This window comes from Hyla sarda, chromosome 5 (genome assembly GCF_029499605.1).
Source record: "Hyla sarda isolate aHylSar1 chromosome 5, aHylSar1.hap1, whole genome shotgun sequence".
NCBI classification, from domain to species: Eukaryota; Metazoa; Chordata; class Amphibia; order Anura; family Hylidae; genus Hyla; species Hyla sarda.
Genome location: NC_079193.1, coordinates 182,244,536 through 182,266,300, shown reverse-complemented (window position 1 = coordinate 182,266,300; position 21,765 = coordinate 182,244,536). Strand labels below are relative to the sequence as shown.

The 21,765-nt window shown below is 43.8% G+C and overlaps 1 protein-coding gene across 2 annotated transcripts in view; it reads right to left on the bottom strand.

Annotated features, from left to right (window-relative positions):
- Positions 1 to 4,953: 4,953 nt before the first annotated feature.
- ADAMTS16 (ADAM metallopeptidase with thrombospondin type 1 motif 16) overlaps positions 4,954 to 21,765 on the bottom strand; it is a 263,619-nt gene continuing 246,807 nt past the window's right edge. For both annotated transcript variants that reach the window (XM_056520819.1, XM_056520820.1), the window contains one exon: positions 4,954 to 6,026. In XM_056520819.1, the coding sequence (XP_056376794.1) occupies positions 5,911 to 6,026 (116 nt within the window). In that variant the 3' untranslated portion in view covers positions 4,954 to 5,910. The remainder of the gene's footprint in view (positions 6,027 to 21,765) is intronic.

Below are 21,765 nucleotides of genomic sequence, written 5' to 3'. Positions count from 1 at the left end.
AACGCATGTCAATGCGAGTGGCAAGATGGATGAGTTCATGTAGGTTAGCAGGGATTTCTCGTGCGGCCAGAACATCTTTAATGTTGCTGGATAGGCCTTTTTTAAAGGTCGCGCAGAGGGCCTCATTATTCCAGGATAATTCTGAAGCAAGAGTACGGAATTGTACGGCGTACTCGCCAACGGAAGAATTACCCTGGACCAGGTTCAACAGGGCAGTCTCAGCAGAAGAGGCTCGGGCAGGTTCCTCAAAGACACTTCGAATTTCTGAGAAGAAGGAGTGTATAGAGGCAGTGACGGGGTCATTGCGGTCCCAGAGCGGTGTGGCCCATGACAGAGCTTTTCCAGACAGAAGGCTGACTACGAAAGCCACCTTAGACCTTTCAGTAGGGAACTGGTCCGACATCATCTCCAAGTGCAGGGAACATTGGGAAAGAAAGCCACGGCAGAATTTAGAGTCCCCATCAAATTTATCCGGCAAGGATAGTCGTAGACCAGAAGCGGCCACTCGCTGCGGAGGAGGTGCAGGAGCTGGCGGAGGAGATGATTGCTGAAGCTGTGGTAGTAGCTGCTGTAGCATCACGGTCAGTTGAGACAGCTGTTGGCCTTGTTGCGCTATCTGTTGTGACTGCTGGGCAACCACCGTGGTGAGGTCGGCGACAACTGGCAGAGGAACTTCAGCGGGATCCATGGCCGGATCTACTGTCACGATGCCGGCTGGCAGGTAGTGGATCCTCTGTGCCAGAGAGGGATTGGCGTGGACCGTGCTAGTGGATCGGTTCTAAGTCACTACTGGTTTTCACCAGAGCCCGCCGCAAAGCGGGATGGTCTTGCTGCGGCGGTAGTGACCAGGTCGTATCCACTAGCAACGGCTCAACCTCTCTGACTGCTGAAGATAGGCGCGGTACAAGGGAGTAGACAGAAGCAAGGTCGGACGTAGCAGAAGGTCGGGGCAGGCAGCAAGGATCGTAGTCGGGGGCAACGGCAGGAGGTCTGGAACACAGGCTAGGAACACACAAGGAAACGCTTTCACTGGCACAATGGCAACAAGATCCGGCGAGGGAGTGAAGGGGAAGTGAGGTATAAATAGGGAGTGCACAGGTGAACACACTAATTGGAACCACTGCGCCAATCAGCGGCGCAGTGGCCCTTTAAATCGCAGAGACCCGGCGCGCGCGCGCCCTAGGGAGCGGGGCCGCGCGTGCCGGGACAGGACAGACGGAGAGCGAGTCAGGTACGGGAGCCGGGATGCGCATCGCGAGCGGGTGCTACCCGCATCGCGAATCGCATCCCGGCTGGAGACGGTATCGCAGCGCACCGGGTCAGTGGAGCTGCCCGGAGCGCTGCGGTAGCGAGAGAGAAGCGAGCGCTCCGGGGAGGAGCGGGGACCCGGAGCGCTCGGCGTAACATACCCCTATTCATCTCTGATTGGGAACCGTGGGATCACTTTTCCGAACGACAACCTCCGTAAACCTGTGTTGCTTTTTGTGCCGACTTTCTTCTTTTTGTCTCTTTTCTCTCTTTCTTATTTGTCTTGTAGTCCATTTCTGTGTGGGATTGTCTTCCCTTTTGTGTTGCCCTAGGGCCTTTATGTTTTCAATTTTACTGATTACTAGTTCTTCCTAGTTTGCTCCATCCTAGCAGATGAACCTTGTTACTCTAGAGACACAAATTTCGGTGTGGGAACAGTGTCCCCGGTTTATGGGCCTTACTAGTTTGACGATGTTATTACTGTTGGATTCTACCTTGCATTTTGATAGTTTTTGGGTCTTTGGCCCTTCTGCAACATGTTTAAGTGACTCTTGTTTTTGTTTTGTAACACTAAATTTCTTTGTTTTGTAACACAAAATTAAAAAAAAAAAAAAAATCCAGCTGTTTTTTTTTTATTTTTGAATTTTAAAATGAACTGGTGCCAGAAAGTTAAACAGATTTGTAAATTACTTCTAATTAAATATCTTAATCCTTTCAATAATACAGAGAAAATCATTTTCTTTTTTGAATTTCTTTTTTGTCTTGTCCACAGTGCTCTCTGCTGACATCTCTGTTCATGTCAGGAACTGTTCAGAGCAGCATAGGTTTGCTATGGGGAATTTCTCCTGCTCTGGACAGTTCATAATACAGGCATCAGGTGTCAGCAGATAGCACTGTGGACAAGACAAAAAAGAAATTCATAAATAAAAGAATTTCCTCTGTAGCATAGCACTGCTAATAAGTACTGGAAGGGTAAATATTTTTTAAATAAAAGTAATTTACAAATCTGTTTAACTTTTTGGCACCAGTTGATTTAAAAAAAAAAAAAATTTCCACCGTAGTACCCCTTTAATAGATGAAGCAGCAGGGTCTCTGTTTGTCTCCCTGCTTCTCTTCTCTCTAGCTGCAGCTGCTTCCCACCACCCCTCTTCATAAACTTATCTGTGTAGCTGTTGTATCCCGATCATCTGCCTCTCTGAGGAGGTATTTTACCAGCAGAGGCAGCCTGAGAAAAACCTATAATCTGAATATTTATGAAAGATAAAAGTTACTACTGTCCTATTAAAACATTATGAGTGATCTAATATTTTATATGTAAGCAGTAATTCATCTGCATGACACAAGGTCTCCAACACATAAGGGCTTTTAGCTATCAGCTCTTCAATCCCACCACATCAAAGGTGTCATTCCATAAATTATGAATAGCTGTGTGTCCACCAGCAGTCAGTTCACTATTGGGTGAGCATTATACAGCACAATGTAAGGAAATGTCGAAATGATGTACTGAATAATAGATCACAGCATGTTTTTGTGATCTATGTAATCTCACTGTGATATTTAATAGTTGGACATCCCATTTAGTTTTAGGACATGCATTAACACAAATACATTTTAGTATGTCTCCTATCAGTCCGGGTTCCAGGAGGAGCAGTGGATGGGGTAGAATGTCTACCACTTTATGTATTCTGTTTTTACACTCTTTTTCATGACACAATGGGGGAGATTTATCAAAACCAGAGGAAAAGTTGCCCAGTTGCCCGTAGCAACCAATCAGATAGCTTTTTTTAATTTTTAACATGGTCTCTGCAAAATTAAAGAAGCAATCTGATTGGTTGCTATGGGCTATGGTTTTGATAAATGTCCCCTAATAACTTAATTCTACATGTTGTTAAGCCTATAGCAAAATGGCAACCAAATTTATGTATTTTTAAGTGGTTCTTTAATTTCTTGTTGATATGTGGCTTCTTTCCTTCAGTATTCTCCATTTTTTATTATTATACAAATTAAGTGGCTTTGTTCAGGAGGGGCATTTACAATCCCCAAGTGCGTGATGATGTCCGGCCTGAATCTTTAGGGTAAATGCCCTCCTCCCCTATAAAATCTCTTTCGTGAGTAGAAAGATTTTATTTTGATATTACCTGTAGCCGAAGCTGCACATCCGCAATTGTCGCTGACAGGAGACACGAAGTGAAATCTCTCTGCTCACAAACAGATTTAACATGGGAGAAGGCTCAGCACAGGGGAGAAGGGCATTTACTCTGAACATCCAGACCAGATGTCACAGTGCACTCGGGGCTTGGGAATGCCCTGTAGGCACCAAGCCATCTCATTTGTATAATAAGAAAACGGGGAAGTAATATTGTCATCAGAAAGATGCTGATGACATATTCCCTTTAAAGGGGTATTCCAGGTCTTCGATTTCAATGCCCAAACTTCAAGCTACACTATTAATTTAATTATTCAGATGAGTTGAGATCTAAATTCCAACACCCTTATATGCCTTTTTGGGCAACGTTGTTGGCCACTGGGGAAACCCAGGCATTTCCTCCCTCCCACCGATTAGCCACCCCACCCATTGAAACACACCTGTGATCCTTTCTATACAGGAGAGCAGTGTTTTCTATCCAGGGTGTCTCCAGCTGTTTGCAGAATGAGTTTCCTCCCACCTAGCGGTCACACCACCCTTTAAAGCAAAGACATGCTCGCTCTGAACACCTGACTAGTGAAGTAATGTCATGGGCCGCTCTGCAACTTGGGAAAATCTGAGACGACCTGAGACGTCATTTTGTATGCAATTAAAAATAAACATTGTAGCAAAAATCACAGAAGAATTGTGAAACCACCATGAAACACAGGTACAGAAACTATAAAGTATTATGAACTACACTAACTTTACAGCCACTGTATCATAGTAAAATAATAAAAAATCCTGGAATACCCCTTTAACTTAAATGGGCACTGTCAGATATAAAAACTTTTGATATGTTGTAAAGCATGCAAAACCAATAGGTTTTGCAATTGCTTTCATTAGAAAATTTTCAGTATTTCATACTGAAAAAGCCAGTCAAACAACTGCCCCCCCTGCCTGCTTGGACACATACTAGTCCTGCTGTGTTAATGCGGCATGGACACACCTCCTTGATTGACAGCTGTGAGCGCAGGGCTCACAGCTGGAAATCCTCCCACTGTCATCTTGTGTCCCACTACTGTCAGTGAGGACAAGCTGGGAGTTGTAGTTTTGCTAATGCTAGGGGAGATGTGAGCAGACAGCATACTGAGGGAGGGGGCGGAGACTTGCACAGTGAGGCCACGCCCCCTCCCTTTCAGAGGAATTCAGACTAGTGAGCTAAATTAAAAGTGTAATAAAAAAATAAAGGTGCTAGACACATAAAAATTAGATGTACATTGTCAGGATTAGGTACAGAGTGATGTATTAAAAAACATTTTTTTTGTTGGATCTGACGGGAACGCTTTAACGGAATAAGACTTATTTAGTTACTGTGCAATAAGTCTTGGGGCCAGCATTCCCTATAAATAAAGGCACCAACAATCGGATTTGCCAGGTGAGCCATGCACACTTTGTATTTGTCACAATTAACCGATTATATTATTAAACAAACACCAAATATTTTCATAAAAAAAGTTTATTAAAAAAACAATTTTATAAATATTTAGCAATAAACTTTACACAATGTAACCCTTGCAGAGGCATTCACAACCATGATAAATTTGTTGAAAACCTCTCCAGTACATTAAAGATTAGTGAGAAGTGTAGCACCAAAACTGTAATCCATTTTTTTTCAGCATTACTATATGCACTTTCAGATTTGATCATAAATACTGACATTTAGTGTAAGAGAGCCTATTATTATTATTGTTGTTATTATTATTATTATTATTAAGCTGTGATATAATGAATTGATGTAGTACCTTTACAGTGACGTATTGTTATTTGTAAGGAACTGAGTTTACTTTTTAGTTATGGAAAAGCAGTAAAAGAAGCACCTTAAAAATATAATGAAGCCAAGACGTTGCCAGTGTAGTCAAGGCAAAATGCTAGCACCAATAGAACACGCTGGCTAAACCAGAAGACTGGATATCAAATCTTCCAAGTCCAGCTTTACATTGAAGGGATGTCTGTATGAACTGAATGCAGTCATTTTTGCAATATGGTTGGGTTTTACAGCAGTTGATAAAATCAGCCGTGCCGACATTTCCTTCTGAGCACTTGAATCCAGCTGTCGGAAGTGCTCTGTAATGACAACTTGGATGGGAACACTGACTGGTGGAACACAAATGTTCTCTTTAGTCATAACCTCTGTACAACACAAGTGAAGCAAGATGAGCCATAAAATTTGTTCTGCACCATTTTCCTGCTGCTCTTCTTGCTGAAATTAAAAGTTTCTGTGTGCTTTCCAGCATGAAATAATTAGTCGTTCAGAAACAAATGGCTTGTATATATTGGGAAATCTTGTACAGTATGGCATGTCTCAATATACGCTTTTCTGCTTACCCTGATACTTTGTCGGTTAACAACTCTTCAAATATAAATATTTTATCAAAGGACTGTGGGTTTGCACAATACTAACAGCACTTGTAGACAGCACTTTTGATAAGCTTCAAATCTTGGTTGCATCCAGTATTCCTGACAGCATTTGTATGTTATAGTTTTGATTTGGAGCAGGATCTGCAGCATTGCTTGCCGTAGAATTTGTGACCACACACTCCATGTTGGGGTACTAAATGACACCAGTTATAGTAATCTTTGCAGAACACATCTGTAAATAAATAGAATGGATTGTTTTTAAAGACATGTAGTGTTGTAGTATTAGTCACTATATATAAATACATAAATATATCTATATATATTTATATCTTAATTTTTTGCATAAATGAAAACGAACTTAAATGCTGTTTCTGGTTTATAATAACTTTGACTATTAACCCCTTAACCACTTAGGGACCCAGGGCATACAAGTACACCCTGGCTCCCTGGTACTTAAGGACCCAGGACACCCCTGTCCCCCCCCCCCCCCCCCCCGAAGGGATAGGAGTGAGGTGGCAGGGGTGCCACCCCTCCTATCCCTGCTATTGATAAGTCAGAAGGGACCGACCAATAGCAGATCGGGGGGCGGGGGTGGGGTGAATGTTTGGTTCCCCCGCTCTGCCCACCCACGGTAGTCTGGGCAGAATGGTGGAACTGTCCTGTGACTGGTGGCGACTGGTGACTGGCGGCGATGAGGTGCGGCGATCCTGCTGACTACAGAAGCCAGGGAGTTGCTGCCAACATCTGGAGGGCTACAGTTTGGAGAGCACTATACAGTGGCCTCTAAACTGTAGACCTCCAGATTTAGCAAAACTGCAACTCCCAGCATGCCCAGACAGCTGTTTGCGGTCTGGTCATGCTGGGATTTGTAGTTTTGCAATATTTGGAGGGCTGCCGCTTGGATATCACTGTGCAGTGGTCTCTAAACTGTAGCCCTCTAGATCTTGCAAAACTACAACTCCCAGCATGCCCAAACAGCAGTTTGCTGTCTGGGCATGCTGAGATTTGTAGTTTTTGCTACATCTGGAGGGCCACAGTTTGGAGATCACAGTGCCCTAAACCGTTGCCCTCTCTAAATCTTGCAAAACTACAACTCCCAGCATGAACAAACAGCAAATGGCTGTCTCGCCATGCTGGGAGTTGTTGCTGCGTACCTCCAGCTGTTGCATAACTACATCTCCCAGCATGTCCCTCGGCGATCAGTACTTGCTGGGAGTTGTAGTTTTGCAAACTGGTTAGAAAATACTGAGTTAGGTAACAGAAACTAACTGAAGGTTTTCCAACCAGTGTGCCTCCAGCTGTTGCAAAAGTACAACTCCCAGCATGCATGGTCTGTCAGTGCATGTTGGGAGTTGTAGTTTTGCAAAAGATTGAGGTTTGACCTCACCCATGTGAATGTACAGGGTACATTCTTAGAAGCAGGTTTACAGTGAGTTTTCTGCTTCAAGTTTGAGCTGCTGCAAATTTTCCGCCGCAACCCAAACTCCTAGCGGGAAACTCACTGTAAACCCCCATCCATGTGAATGTACCATAAAATCACTACACTAACACATAATAAAGGGTAAAACACTACATATACACCCCCTTACACTGTCCCCCCCAATAAAATTGAAAAACTTATCGTACGGCAGTGTTTGCAAAACGGAGCCTCCAACTGTTGCAAAACAACAACTCTTAGCATTTCTGGACAGCCACTGACTGTCCAGGCATGTTTGGAGTTTAGCAACAGCTGGAGGCACCCTGTTTGGGAATCACTGGCATAGAATACCCCTATGTTCACCCCTATGCAATCCCTAATTTAGTTCTCAAATGCGCATGGCGCTCTCTCACTTCGGAGCCCTGTCGTATTTCAAGGAAACAGTTTAGTGCCACATATGGGGTATTTCCGCACTGGGGAGCAATTGTGTCACAACTTTTGGGGGTCTTTTTCTCCTTTTACCCTTTATGAAAAGGAAAATTTGGGGTCTACACCAGCCTGTTAGTGTAATTTCTTTTTAATTTTTACACTAACATGCTGGTGTTGCCCCATACTTTAGGAAAAAAGACCCCCAAAATTTGTAACAATATTTCTCTTGAGTACGGAAATACCCCATATGTAACAAGGGGTATAGTGAGTCTTAACACCCACAGGTGTTTGACAAATTTTCGTTACAGTTGGATGGGAAATTTAATTTTTTTAATTTATTTTTTACTAAAATGCTGGTGTTACCCTAAATTATTCATTTTCACAAGGGAAAATAGGAAAAAAAAGCCCCCTAAAATGTGTAACCCCATTTCTTCTGAGTAAGAACATACCCCATATGTGGATGTAAAGTGCTCTGCAGGCACTGCTGTGGAGTCGGAGTCAAGGAGTCGGACGAAATTTTGCGTCGGAGTGGGCAAACAATGCACCGACTCCTACTAAATTTTGAGTGGAATTAAAAAAAAGCAAGTTTAAATGTCCCAATTCACAAAAAGTTATAATTAATGACTTCTCTACTGTAAGAATAAAGACCAATGCCTGCAGTGCCTCATGTAACCGCAAAACGAACACGTTAGTGACCGTGAAAAAGCTTTTCATGTGCTTCACTTTATGGCACGCAACGCACAATTAGGAGCGGCAATACTTATACTTTCCATAGTGTTGTGCTCTTCTGTAAGGCTGGGTTCACACTAGGTTTTCTCCCATACGGGAGCGCATACGGCAGGGGGGAGCTAAAAGCTCGCGCTCCCGTATGTCACCGTATGCGCTCCCGTATGTCATTCATTTCAATGAGCCGACCGGAGTGAAACGTTCGGTCCGGTCGGCTCATTTTTGCGCCGTATGTGCTTTTACAACCGGACCTAAAACGTTTCACTCCAGTCAGCTCATTGAAATGAATGACATACGGGAGCGCATACGGTGACATACGGGAGCGCGAGCTTTTAGCTCCCCCCTGCCGTATGCGCTCCCGTATGGGAGAAAACGTAGTGTGAACCCAGCCTTACAGGGAACCCATGGGTAACCTAGCCTCTCACTGATAAGGATTAAGTAAATATGTTTTTTGCAGGACTAGAGACACTTGTATAAGTGAAGGGAATGGAGGGTCATTAGTTCAAGACTGAAGCTGTAAACCATTGGAAAAACTGCTGCCATTCATCTAAGGCTATAAAAACTTGTGAACTCTGATTGTTAGCTTAAACTTTAAACATTACTATGGGATTCCACTAGGGAAATCATGTTTTATAATGAATGCCCCTTCCTGGATCCTCCCACTGCCCTATCTTCAGTAGCAGATCAGCACACATAAAGGAGAAGGCCGCAGCTTCTGCCCAACTACCTCTCTTTGCTAGAAGAGCTTAGAAGAACTTGGTGGAATAGCTTCTTGGATTCAAATGTAAGAGTTTATAAATACATTTGTATATTAATACAGAGGAGTTGGAGTAGGGGAGTCGGAAGTACAAAAAACTGCAGAGTCGGAACATTTATCTACCGACTACACAGCCCCGTCTGTGGGCGAACTACAATGCTCAGAAGAGAAGGAGTGCCATTGGGCTTTTGGAGAGAAAATTTGTCCGAAATTGAAGGCCACATGCGTTTACAAAGCCCCCATAGTGCCAGAACAATGGGGTCACATGTGACTCCATTTTGGAAACTACACCACTCAGTTAATGTAATAAGGGGTACAGTGAGCATTTATGCCCCACAGGTGTCTGGAACAGTGGGCTGTGCAAATGAAAAATTACATTTTTAATTTTCACGGACCACTGTTACAAAAATCAGTCAGACACCTGTGGGGCATGAATGCTCACTGAACCCCTTATTAAATTCTGTGAGGGGTGTAGTTTCTAAAATGGGGTCACATGTGTGGGTGGGGGGGGGGGGGGTTCACTGTTCTGGCACCAAGGGGGGGCTTTGTAAAAGGCCCAAGGCCTTTAACTTCTATTCCAACCAAATTCTCTCTCCAAAAGCTCAATGACGTGCCTTCTCTTCTGAGCATTGTAGTGCGCCAGCAGAGCACTTGATGTCCACACATGGGGTATTTCCATACTTAAAAGAAAAGGGATTACACATTTTGGGGGGCATTTGCTCCTATTACCCCTTGTAAAAATGTAAAATTTGGGGAAAAAAATGAATTTTTTTTTCATTTACACATCTGAATTTAATGAAAAGTCGTCAAACACCTGTGGGGTGTTATGGCTCACTGTACCCCTTGTTACGTTCCTTGAAGGGTGTAGTTTTCTAAATAGTATGCCATGTGTTTTTTTTTTTTGCTGGTCTGGCACCATAGGGGCTTCCTAAATACGTCATGCCCCCAAAAAACATTTCAGCAAAATTTGCTTTCCAAAAGCCAAATGTAACTCCTTCTCTTGTGAGCATTGTAGTTTGCCCGCAGAGCATTTTATGTCCTAACATGGGGTATTTCCATACTCCGAAGAAATGGGGTTACAAATTTTGGGGGGGCATTTTTTCCCATTACCCTGTGTAAAAATGGTACATTTTGGGGGAAAAGCTGCACTTTAGTGACATTTTTTTCCCCTTCACACATCTGGCTAACAAAAAGTCGTCAAACACCTGTGGGGTGTTATGGCTCACTTGCCCCTTGTTACGTGCCTTGCGAGTTGTAGTTTCCAAAATAGTATGCCATGTGCTTTTTTTTTTGCTGTTATGGCACCATAGGGGCTTCCTAAATGCGACATGTACCCCCCCCCCCCAACCATTTCAGCTGAATTCACTCTCCAAAATCCCATTGTCGCTCCTTCCCTTCTGAGCCCTCTAGTGCACCCAACAAGCACTTTACATCCACATATGAGGTATTTCCTTACTCGAGAGAAATTGGGTTACAAATTTTGGGGGGGGCTTTTTCTCCTAATGTCCCTTGTAAAAATTGAAAAACTGGGTCTACAAGAACATGCAAGTGTACAAAATGAAGATTTTGAATTTTCTCCTTCACGTTGCTGCTATTCCTGTGAAACACCTAAAGGGTTAACACACTTTCTGACTGTCATTTTGAATCCTTTGATGGGTGCAGTTTCTATAATGGGGCCATTTATGGGGTATTTCTAATATGAAGGCCCTTCAAATCCACTTCAAAGCTGAACTGGTCCCGGAAAAATTCAGATTTTGAAAAATTCATTGACTTCCAAAAGTAAAAACGTCAACTCTATGATGCCAATATAAAGTAGACATATTGTATATGTGAATCAATATGACATTTATTTGGTATGTCTATATGAAGCAGAGAGCTTCAAAGCCAGAAAATGCTAAGTTTTCAAATTGTTCATGACATTTTTGAAATCACCAAGAAATGATGCAAGTATCGACGAAAATTAACCACTATGTTAAAGTAGAATATGTCATGAAAAAACTGTCTCGGAATCAAATTGATAAGTAAAAGCATCCCAGAGTTATTAATGCTTAAAGTGACAGTGGTCAGATGTGCAAAAAATGCTCAGGTCCTTAAAGGGGTACTCCTGTGGAAAACTTTTATTTTCTAAACCAACTGGTGCCAGAAAGTTAAACAGATTTGTAAATTACTTCTATTAAAAAATCTTAATCCTTCCAGTACTTATTAGCTGCTGAATACTACAGAGGAAATGGTTTTCTTTTTGGAACACAGAGCTCTCTGCTGACATCATGACCACAGTGCTCTCTGCTGACATCTCTGTCAATTTTAAGAACTGTTCAGAGTAGGAGAAAATCCCCATAGCAAACATATGCTGCTCTGGACAGTTCCTAAAATGGACAGAGATGTCAGCAGAGAGCATTGTGGTCATGATGTCAGCAGAGAACAGTGTGTTCCAAAAAGAAAACATTTCCTCTGTAGTATTCAGCAGGTAATAAGTGCTGGAAGGATTAAGTTTTTTTTTATTTAAGACATTTACAAATCTGTTTAACTTTCTGGCACCAGTTGATTAAAAAAAAAAGTTTTCCAAGGGAGTACCCCTTTAAGTGAAAATGGGCTGGGTCCTTAAGAGATTAAGGACCAATCCCATTTTGGCCTTAAAGGGGTACTACTGTGGAAATTTTTTTTTTAAATCAACTGGTGCCAGAAAGTTAAACAGATTTTTAGATCACTTCTATTAAAAAATCTTAATCCTTCCAGTACTTTTTAGGGGCTGTATACTAAAGAGAAATCCAAAAAGAAACGCATTTCCTGTGATGTCCTGACCACAGTGCTCTCTGCTGACCTCTGCTGTCCATTTTAGGAATTGTCCAGAGAAGCATATGTTTGCTATGGGGATTTTCTCCAGTTCCTAAAATGGACAGCAGAGGTCAGCAGACAGCACTGTGGTCAGGACAGCACAGGAAATACATTTCTTTTTTGGATTTCTCTTTAGTATACAGCCCCTAAAAAGTACTGGAAGGATTAAAATTTTTTAATAGAAGTGATTTACAAATCTGTTTAACTTTCTGGCACCAGTTGATTTAAAAAAAAAAAAAAAAAAAAAAAACGTTTTCCACGGTAGTACCCCTTTAACCCCTTAAGGACTCAGGGTTTTTCCATTTTTGCACTTTTGTTTTTTCCTCCTTACCTTTTAAAAATCATAACCCTTTCAATTTTCCACCTAAAAATTCATATAATGGCTTATTTTTTGCGTCGCCAATTCTAATTTGCAGTGACATTAGTCATTTTACCCAAAAATGCACAGCAAAACGGAAAAAAAAATCATTGTGCGACAAAATCGAAGAAAAAACGCCATTTTGCAACTTTTGGGGGCTTCCGTTTCTATGCAGTGCATATTTCGGTAAAAATTACACCTTATCATTATTCTGTACGTCCATACGGTTAAAATGATACTATACTTATATAGGTTTGATTTTGTCGCACTTCTGGGAAAAATCATAGTTACATGCAGGAAAATGTATACGTTTAAAAATGTCATCTTCTGACCCCTAGAACTTTTATTTTTCCACGTACAGGGCGGTATGAGGACTCATTTTTTGCGCCGTGATCTGAAGTTTTTATTGGTATGATTTTTGCTTTGATCTGACTTTTTGATCACTTTTTATTAAATTTTTAATGGTATAAAAAGTGACCAAAAATGCTCTTTTTTGGACTTTGGAATTTTTTTGTGTGTACGCAATTGACCGTGTGGTTTAATTAATGATATATTTTTATAGTTCAGACATTTACGCACGCGGCGATACCACATATGTTTATTTTTTTTTTTTACAGTGTTTTATTTTTTTTATGGGAAAAGGGGGGGGGGATTCAAACTTTTATTAGGGAAGGGGTTAAATGACCTTTATTAACACTTTTTTTTTACTTTTTTTTTGAAGTGTTATAGGTCCCATAGGGACCTATAACACTGCACACACTGATCTTTGAGGCTGGGTTCACACTACGTTTTTCAACTACGGTTCCCGCATACGTCAACCATGGTTTAAAAACCGTACTGCAACCGCATACGTTTTTTTTTAACATGGACGTCAATGGGAAACGCACATGTATACTGTTCCATACGGGAAAAATGTATACGTTTTTACTTTGCACATGCGCATTTGAATCCTAAAGTCCCCACCCAAGACCCCTCCCATTAAAAATGGACAACATTTTCAAAATCGTATCGGTTTTTTTTTCTATAAAAACTGACGGAACTGTATGCACTTTTAAAAACAGCATACTGTTTAAAAACGCATACTGTTTACTTTTTCCCATACTGTTCCATCCGTTTTTCCCCATACGGTTTTTGATAGAAAACGTATGCGGGAACCGTAGTTGAAAATGTAGTGTGAACCCAGCCTTACACAGATCATAGGCGTGTATTAACACGCCTGTGATCAGTGTTATCCGCGCTTGACTGCTCCTGCCTGGATCTCAGGCACGGAGTAGTCATTCGCTGATCGGACACCGAGGAGGCAGGTAAGGGCCCTCCCGGTGTCCTGTAAGCCGTTCGGGACGCCGCGATTTCACCGCGGCGGTCCCGAACAGCCCCACTGAGCAGCCGGGTCACTTTCACTTTCGAAGCGGCAGTCAGCTTTGACCGCCGCTTCTAAAGGGTTAATACCGCACATCGCCGCGATCGGCGATGTGTGGTATTAGCCACAGGTCCCGGCCGTTGATGAGCGCCGGGACCGACGCGATATGATGTGGGATCGCGGCACGATCCTGCTTCATATCGCGGGAGCCGGCGCAGGACGTAAATATACGTCCTGCGTCGTTAAGGGGTTAAGGACCAGAGCATTTTTTTTTGCAAATCTGACCTGTGTCCCTTTATGTATTAATAACTCTGGGATGCTTTTACTTATTCTGATTCCGAGAATGTTTTGTCGCGACATATTCTACTTTAAGTTAGTGGTAAATTTTTGTAGATACTTGAATAATTTCTTTGATAAAAATGCCACACTTTCATGAATATTTATAAAATGTAGCATTTTTCTAAGTTTGAAACTTTCTGCTTGTAAGGAAAATGGACATGACAAAAAAATTATATATTCATTCACATATACAATGCATCTACTTTATGTTTGTATAATAAAATTGACGTGTGTTTATACTTTTTGAAGACATTAAAGGGCTTCAAAAGTATAGCAGCAATTTAACAAATTTTCACGGAGAATTCAAAATCTGAATTTTTCAGGGACCAGTTCAGTTTGAAATGAATTTGAGGAACCTTTCTGTAAAAAAAATTCCCATATATGATCCCCATTATAAAAACTGCACCCATAAAAGTATTTAAAATGACATTCAGAAAGTAGGTGTTTCACATAAATAGCAGCAATATGGAGGAGAAAACTCAATTTTTTGGGAGGAAATAAAAAATACACTAACATGTTTTTGTATCCCCATTTTTACACTAACATGTTCTTGTAGCCCCATTTTGTTCATTTTTACAAGGGGTAAATGGATAATAAGCCTCCCAAAATGTTGAATCGCATGGAAATATCCCATATGTGGATGTAAAATACGCTGTGAGCACACTAAAGGGCTCAGAAGGGAAGGAGCAACACTGGGCTTTTGGAGAGAGAATTTTGCTGAATTTTGCTGTTTTGTGCCAGAACAAAAAAAAAAAAAACCTGCATAGCACAATATTTGATAAACTACACCCCTCAAGGAACGTAACAAGGGGTGCAGTGAGCATTTACACCCTAACTGGCGTTTGACAGATTTTTTTGAACAGTGGGCTGTGCATACAAAATTTTTTATTTTTTGTATGCACATACAGAGCCTGGAGGTGGCATCAGTATGAGGAGACCATATAGTGGCTGAATGATACAGCATGGAGGTGGTGGCAGCATGAAAAGAACATATAGTGGCTGAATGACACAGCCTGGAGTTGGCAGCAGCATGAGGAGACCACAAAGTGGCTGAATGACATAGCCTGTAGTTGGCAGCAGTATATAGTGGCTGAATGACACAGCCTTGAGTTTGCAGCAGCATGAGGAGAACATATAGTGGCTGAATGACACAGCCTGAAGGTGGCAGAAGCATGAGAAGACCATATAATGGCTGAATGACACAGCGTGGAGGAGGCAGGAACATGAGGAGAACATATAGTGGCTGAATGACCCAGCCTGGAGTTTGCGACAGCATGAGGAGAACATATAGTGGCTGAATGACACAGCCTGGAGGTGGCGGAAGCATGAAGAGACCATATAGTGGCTAAATGGAGGTGGCGGCAGCATGAGGAGATCATATAATGGCTGAATGACACAGCCTGGAGTTGGTGGCAGCATATAGTGGCTGAATGACACAGCCTGGAGTTTGCAGCAGCATGAGGAGAACATACAGTGGCTGAATGACACAGCCTGGATGTGGGAGCTACATGAGGAAAACATATGGTGGCATTATGAGACACCTTGTAGCTGGCATCAGCATGAAGAGAACATATGGTGGCAGAATGAGACAGCCTGGAGCTGGCATCAGCATGAGAACATATGGTGGCAGAATGAGACAGCCTGGAGGTGACATCAGCACAAGGAGAACATATGGTGGCAGAATGAGACAGCCTGACCCGGTGACAGAGTGGTGCAGTGAGTGGCAATACCAGTACCCGGTGATGAAGGTGGTTGAAAAAAAGGAGAACTTGGCAGCAGATGTGTGGCATCAGGTGGGTAGCAGGATCAGAATAGTAGCTGAGGCAGGTAGGCACACACAGGAAACTCTATTTTCACCTAAAAACCCTGCGAAATGGTGGGGTTTGTAGGGGGGAAAAGGGAGAGGTTCCTGTGTGGGGCCACCTTTTTTAGGGTGAGTAACACTTGCCAAGAAGGGAATTTATAATGCGAGAGTGGGGCCTTACAGGGGAAGTGTTTACCCCACTGATTACAATGGACCATACGTTTTTCCCTTCCACCTTTTAGAGGTCTTTGCATCACATCAATACTTGGTGGTGTAGGTGGCACATGGTGTTTTTTGCACACCTTTCCCTTTGCTTGATAAAAAAAAAAAAATTATGAATATCTTCAATACTTACTTGTGGTCTGATGTGGACGAATGTCTTTACTGGGGAGCAGCGCCTTAAATATGTTTAGCACTATCTATATTTGTGAAGTGTTGGTGTGGCACTATGGTCAATCTACTCTGATGCATCAGGCATTGGTGGGTGGAAATCCTGGCTGATCCATGCCTGATTCATCTTCACAAAGGTCAGTCTCTCCACATTTTTCGTGGACAGACGAGTTCTCCTTGGGGTTTCTATGGCCTCACTAAACACCCGCTCTGATGGCACACTACTGGCCAGGCAGGACAGCTTTTCCAGGGCAAACTCTGCTAGTTGCGGCCACAAATCAAGTTTGGCTGCCCAGAAGTCCAGTGAATCTTCAAGGTGTGTTGGCATGGTCATGTCAAAGTATGCCACCACCAGCTGGTTCAGGTCCTGCTCCAGGTCTACTTGCTGCTGATGAGTTTCTTCACTATGAGGGTGAAGAAAGCTACGCATCAGCATCTGTAGACTCAGGCTGCTGATGATGGAGCTGGCACTGCCCCTGCCACCCAACCCCTCCCCAGCAGCTATGGCAGTGGAAGGTGAGCGTAGAGGTCCCCCCGAATCAGACCTGCGCAGATAAGCATCAGCAAACTTACTACATAGGATGTCTCTCTAGTAGGTAAGTTTGATCTCTCTCAGTGGGGGTAAAAAAAGGCCCCCATTTTGTGCTGGTAGCGAGGGTCATATAAGGTGGAGAGCCAGAAGTCATCCCACTGCCAAATGGTGACAATTCGGCGGTCACTACGCAAGCGAGCATGCATCGTGTCATTTGTACAAGTGACTCGGATGACTCCCTGCCTCCATCTCCACTGCATACTGCCACGGGGTGCCTGGGTCCTCTGTTTTGCCTTCCTATTAACCCTCTAGCTGCTCCTGCTCTCCTTTCAGATGACTAGAAAAACATCCCAACTTGCAAAACCTAAACTGTGCTCCACCGCGCCCCTCCCCCCTCCTCCTACTCCAGTTCAGCCCTCACAGGGCTTGTGGCGCCATGCCTTCAGTGTCCTGACCAGCCATTGTTTCTAACACATGTTGTAGTAGATGAAACAGTGGAATGACGTTGTTCATCCCGTAATCCTGGTGACTGACTAATAATTTGGCTTGCTCAAAGGGTGTGAGCAAATGGTAGGTGTCACGTATGAGCTGCCACTGGTTGACATTGAAGTTACACAGGGGAGTCTCCCTATCCGCTTGGATCATCACAAAATCAGTGATGGCCTTTCTCTGTTCATATAGTCGGTCCAACATATGGAGGGTGGAATTTCAACATGTCTAAATGTCACAAATGTTGGGGCATGCCGTTCTGACGCTGCAGCTCAAGGAGGGTGTGCTTTGTGGTGTACGAGTGGCTGATGTGCATGCAAAGTTTCTTTCCCATTGTTAGGATGTCTTGCAGATAGGGGTAAACCTTGAGGAACTGCTTGAGAACCAGATTAAACAAGTGTGCCATGCAGGGCGCATGGCTCAGGCTTTCTTTTTGCAGCGCAGACAATATGTTCTTCCCGTTGTCGGTCACCATGGTTCCCATTTCCAGTTTTCGTGGAGTAAGCCATGATTTCATTTGTTGATGAATGACTTTTAGCAGTTCCTCCCCTGTGTGACATGTGAAGAACAGTGTGACACCGCCGTGCCCTGCACACATGATATGCTGGAGGGGCACTGAGACTTGTCCGTGCAGTGGAGATGAGGACACTATGGAGGATGAGGAGGCGGAGTCACACACTTTTGCAGGACCAATGAACTAAGAGCGTGGAGGCGGAAGTGGCGTGACCTGTCCAAGTTGCTGTTGTGGCTGTGCAGGAACCACATTCACCCAACGGGCCATAAAGGACATGTATTGTCCCTGACTGTAGTTACAGCTCCACACATCGGCGCTGCCGTGCACTTTGGTACACATCAACAGGCTCAAGGACTGGCCCACCTTCTGTTCAACAAAATTGTGCATGGCTGGTACTGCCTTCTTTGCTAAGAAATGACTGACCCAGACTCTCCACCTCGGCTCGGAACAAGCCATCAGTTTTCTGAAAAGTGCAGAGCCCATGACTTGAAAAGGAAGATACCACAGCACCAGCAACTTGGACAGGAGCACATTCAGCTTCTGCGCCGTTGGATGAGTGGGTGCATACTGTTGTGTCTTGGACATGGCTTCGCCGATGGATTGCTGGAGGAATGACTGACTCGAAGTAAAAGGAGCAGGAGAATCTGGAGGGACAGAAGATGGGTATGACACAGCTCCCATTCGGATGAGGTGGTGGAGCTTTGGCTGGCTGAAACAGGGAGCAGCGTGCATCTAAGTGATGCAGCAGGCTGGACTACCACATCGGAGCCACGGTTCTCCCAGGCTGCTTTATGGTGATGCTGCATATGTTGACGCAGGGCTGTGGTGACAACACTGGGACCCTGGCCACGCTTCACTTTCTTGCAACATATCTTGCATGGGGCCAGGTTAACATCCTCCGGATGCTTGATGAAAAAGCACACGAGTTGTGTGAAACGGCGTTACCTGTGCTCACTGCATGAAGTATCACAGCCCCTGCTTTCTCCAGATTTTAGAGATGTCTGTTTGATGTTTCAAGAATAAAGAATTTCTGTTTGCATCCACCGGAGAGTGCCGCTTGTTCTGTCTTCTTAGCACATCTTAATGAAAAACTGCCACACCGCCGAGTAGCTGATTTTCCACCAACAATCCGCACTGATTGACTGCTACTGCCGCCGACTCCAGGAACTCCTGTTCTACTACCTCCCCGGAAGGTAGGCTGCCGCAAAGCAGGTTGTCTACCCTGGGCACTTTTGGCTCCAGACTTTCCACTTCTGCCACCATGCTGACTGCCAACCATGCTACCACCTTGCTAGCTCAGCTGCTGCCTCACCTGCAACCTGCAACCCTCTTCTCCTGATGAAGCCCCTTCTGCACCCGGCTCCCAAGTGCGATCGGCTTCCTCGTCATCGAGTTGTGTCTGCACATCACTGATGTCCTCCTCATGTTCCTCAACAGTGTCTGTTTCAGGAGCCTGAACACTCGCAACATCACCTCCCACACCACTCTCCTCATCACTACTTGCCCGCCTAGCGGAGGAAGCGGCGAATGTCTCCTCCACTTCTTGGCTGGGCAGTAGCTGCTGACTGTCCTCTAGTAGATCGTCCTCACTAAATAGTGGAGCTGAACCCACAGCATAAGATACTTCTGTGGGGGAGGGAACAGCATAGGACAGAAGCAATGGGAGGACAGGAACTGCTCCTGGGCCTTGCCAACTGAGGGTTGTGTCTGGGAAACTCACCAACTGTTGACTGCTGTCAGATGTCACTTGTGATGAAGTGGTTGACCGTGTTAATCAATCGATGATGGCAGATGGGTTGCTGGTTGAGACATGACCGCTAGCTGATACCGGGAGCTCAGGCTTCTCGATGCGACTTCTGATGCCACTCGCCCCTCATCTGCTGCAACCTCTGCCTGATGAATTTAGGCCTCTGCCACCCCTCTGTGTACATCCTGGCACTTCTCTGCCTGACATACTTAGTGCGTATATGAGGGGAGGACAATGCGCTCCCATACGCTTAAAACAGTATTTAAGACTTTAACAGGAACAAAATGGTACACCACCTAGATGTACGCACAGGTTATGCTTAATACAGGACAATATGCTTTTAGTGCTCTGCTCAACCTAACTGGCTGGCTACTATTAGCTTTTCAGTTGGTGTGCACACCAGTGCTGCAGCACAAAGTCGCTGTGTACTATACCCAAAATTGCACTCTTTCTCTCAATCTTACTCCCTTCTAGGCTGGATTTGGGCTTGAGATGAATCGCTGCTGTAAAAATGCTTTTCTGTGCAACACAAACTGCTGCCTGTCCCTCGCTCTGCAATAAAAGGCTGAAGTGACTGGCCGCAGGATGGGTGCCGATTATATAGGGCTGTGACATCACAGGGGTGGCTGGCTGCTGATAGGCTGCATTCTGCATGTGATTAAGGGTCATCCTGCCTACCCACTTTCCCAGGATTCCTTGCCCCATGTCCTCACATGTGGATCCACCATTTTAGATGCCCTGGAGCCTGGACCACACTAAATGGAGTTTAATGAAGCGATTTGCGCAATCTAATCGCAGCTATATTCGCATCCGTTGCAAATCAAATTTTGCTGAAATTTGTAACGAATTCGGATTCGGCAGATTTGATTCATTCACCCCTAATAACTACAACTCCCAGCATGCCCTTTGGCTGTGCATGCTGGGAGTTGCACTTATGCTACAGCAGGAGGCACAGGACTCATCTCCTGCTGCTGCATGAAGGTCCCGAACCTGCCATCTTGGGTCACAATCCCACCGCCGACGCCATGGATCAGGGGCCCCAGCTGCCGGTGTACACTAACAGTCACTCGCTCTTGCCCTCCAGGATAGGGGTGGAGCAGATGCCGTTAGTTCCACCTCACTTCTGCTGGGCAAGGGTGATTGGTCCTGTCTCGGACAGCACCAAACACCCTTAATTTCTGGGTCATCAGAGACCAGATTGGCCCGGAAAAGCCGTGGTTTGCCGGTCAGAATTGAATAAAAAAAATAAAAATGCATCCATTCAGTTGTTTGTTTGCCTGACAGCTGAACGTTCGTGTGTTCCGTATGGGGAAGGAGAAGGGTAAGCCACAGCCATACAGTTTTGTCCTTGGGATTTCTCTCTTACATTAATTGGGGTGGGTATTGAAAATCCAATATGCCCGGCCATCTTTCCACTAATTCCCCCCCCCCCCCGGATCCCCCACTGCTTCAGGGCCGAGACTGAAGTCCTGCGATTCGTGCGCCTAGTGCTCACGCCTTGTTTTGCCGTGCAGACCAGCACTGGATGCATTATCGGCAGGTTAGATGCCGATACCAATAACTTTCAAAATCGTGAATATCGGCCGATAATATTGGCCAATCCGATAATTGGTCGATCCCTACTGTTTAGTATAAACTAATTTAAATAGGGAATCATAATAATGTGAAATTGTGACAACTCATTAAAGGGACATGTATCAAACAGCAGAAGCACCAAAAACTACTGAAATCATTTAAACTTTTACTTTTGACTGAATTTGACATTTTTTTTTTATGGTTTTCAAGTCAGTGTTACATGACGTCAATCATTTTAATATGGTAGTGTGAAATTTTCTTTCATAGTAATTCAACATGTTAGAATATTAAAAGTTGCATTCCTAACAATTTGTCATTTTTATTAAGCCATGACAATAAAATGCCATGACAATAAAATGTATATCTCTTCTTTGGTTTTACACATGTTTATGTGTTAGTGACAGCTACTTTCTTCTAGCTGATTCTAGTTTAGTGAAGGGTAGATTAATTGAAAAATGATCAGTAATTCTTAAAGTGGACATGTTGTCAACAAAAACTTTTTATATAATGTAGATAAAACCATTATAATGTATATTTGTAATATACATTGGTTAAAATTTGTGTATATTTTTGGGTAAAAAAAATAGCTGTCCTTGCAGCTATTGGCTGTGTGTCTATGTGAGGAGACCAAACACAGGAAGTGAGGGCAGGACAAGCAGGGCTCGGTGCAGGCTCCTTGCTTCTGGCATCCTGCTGTGT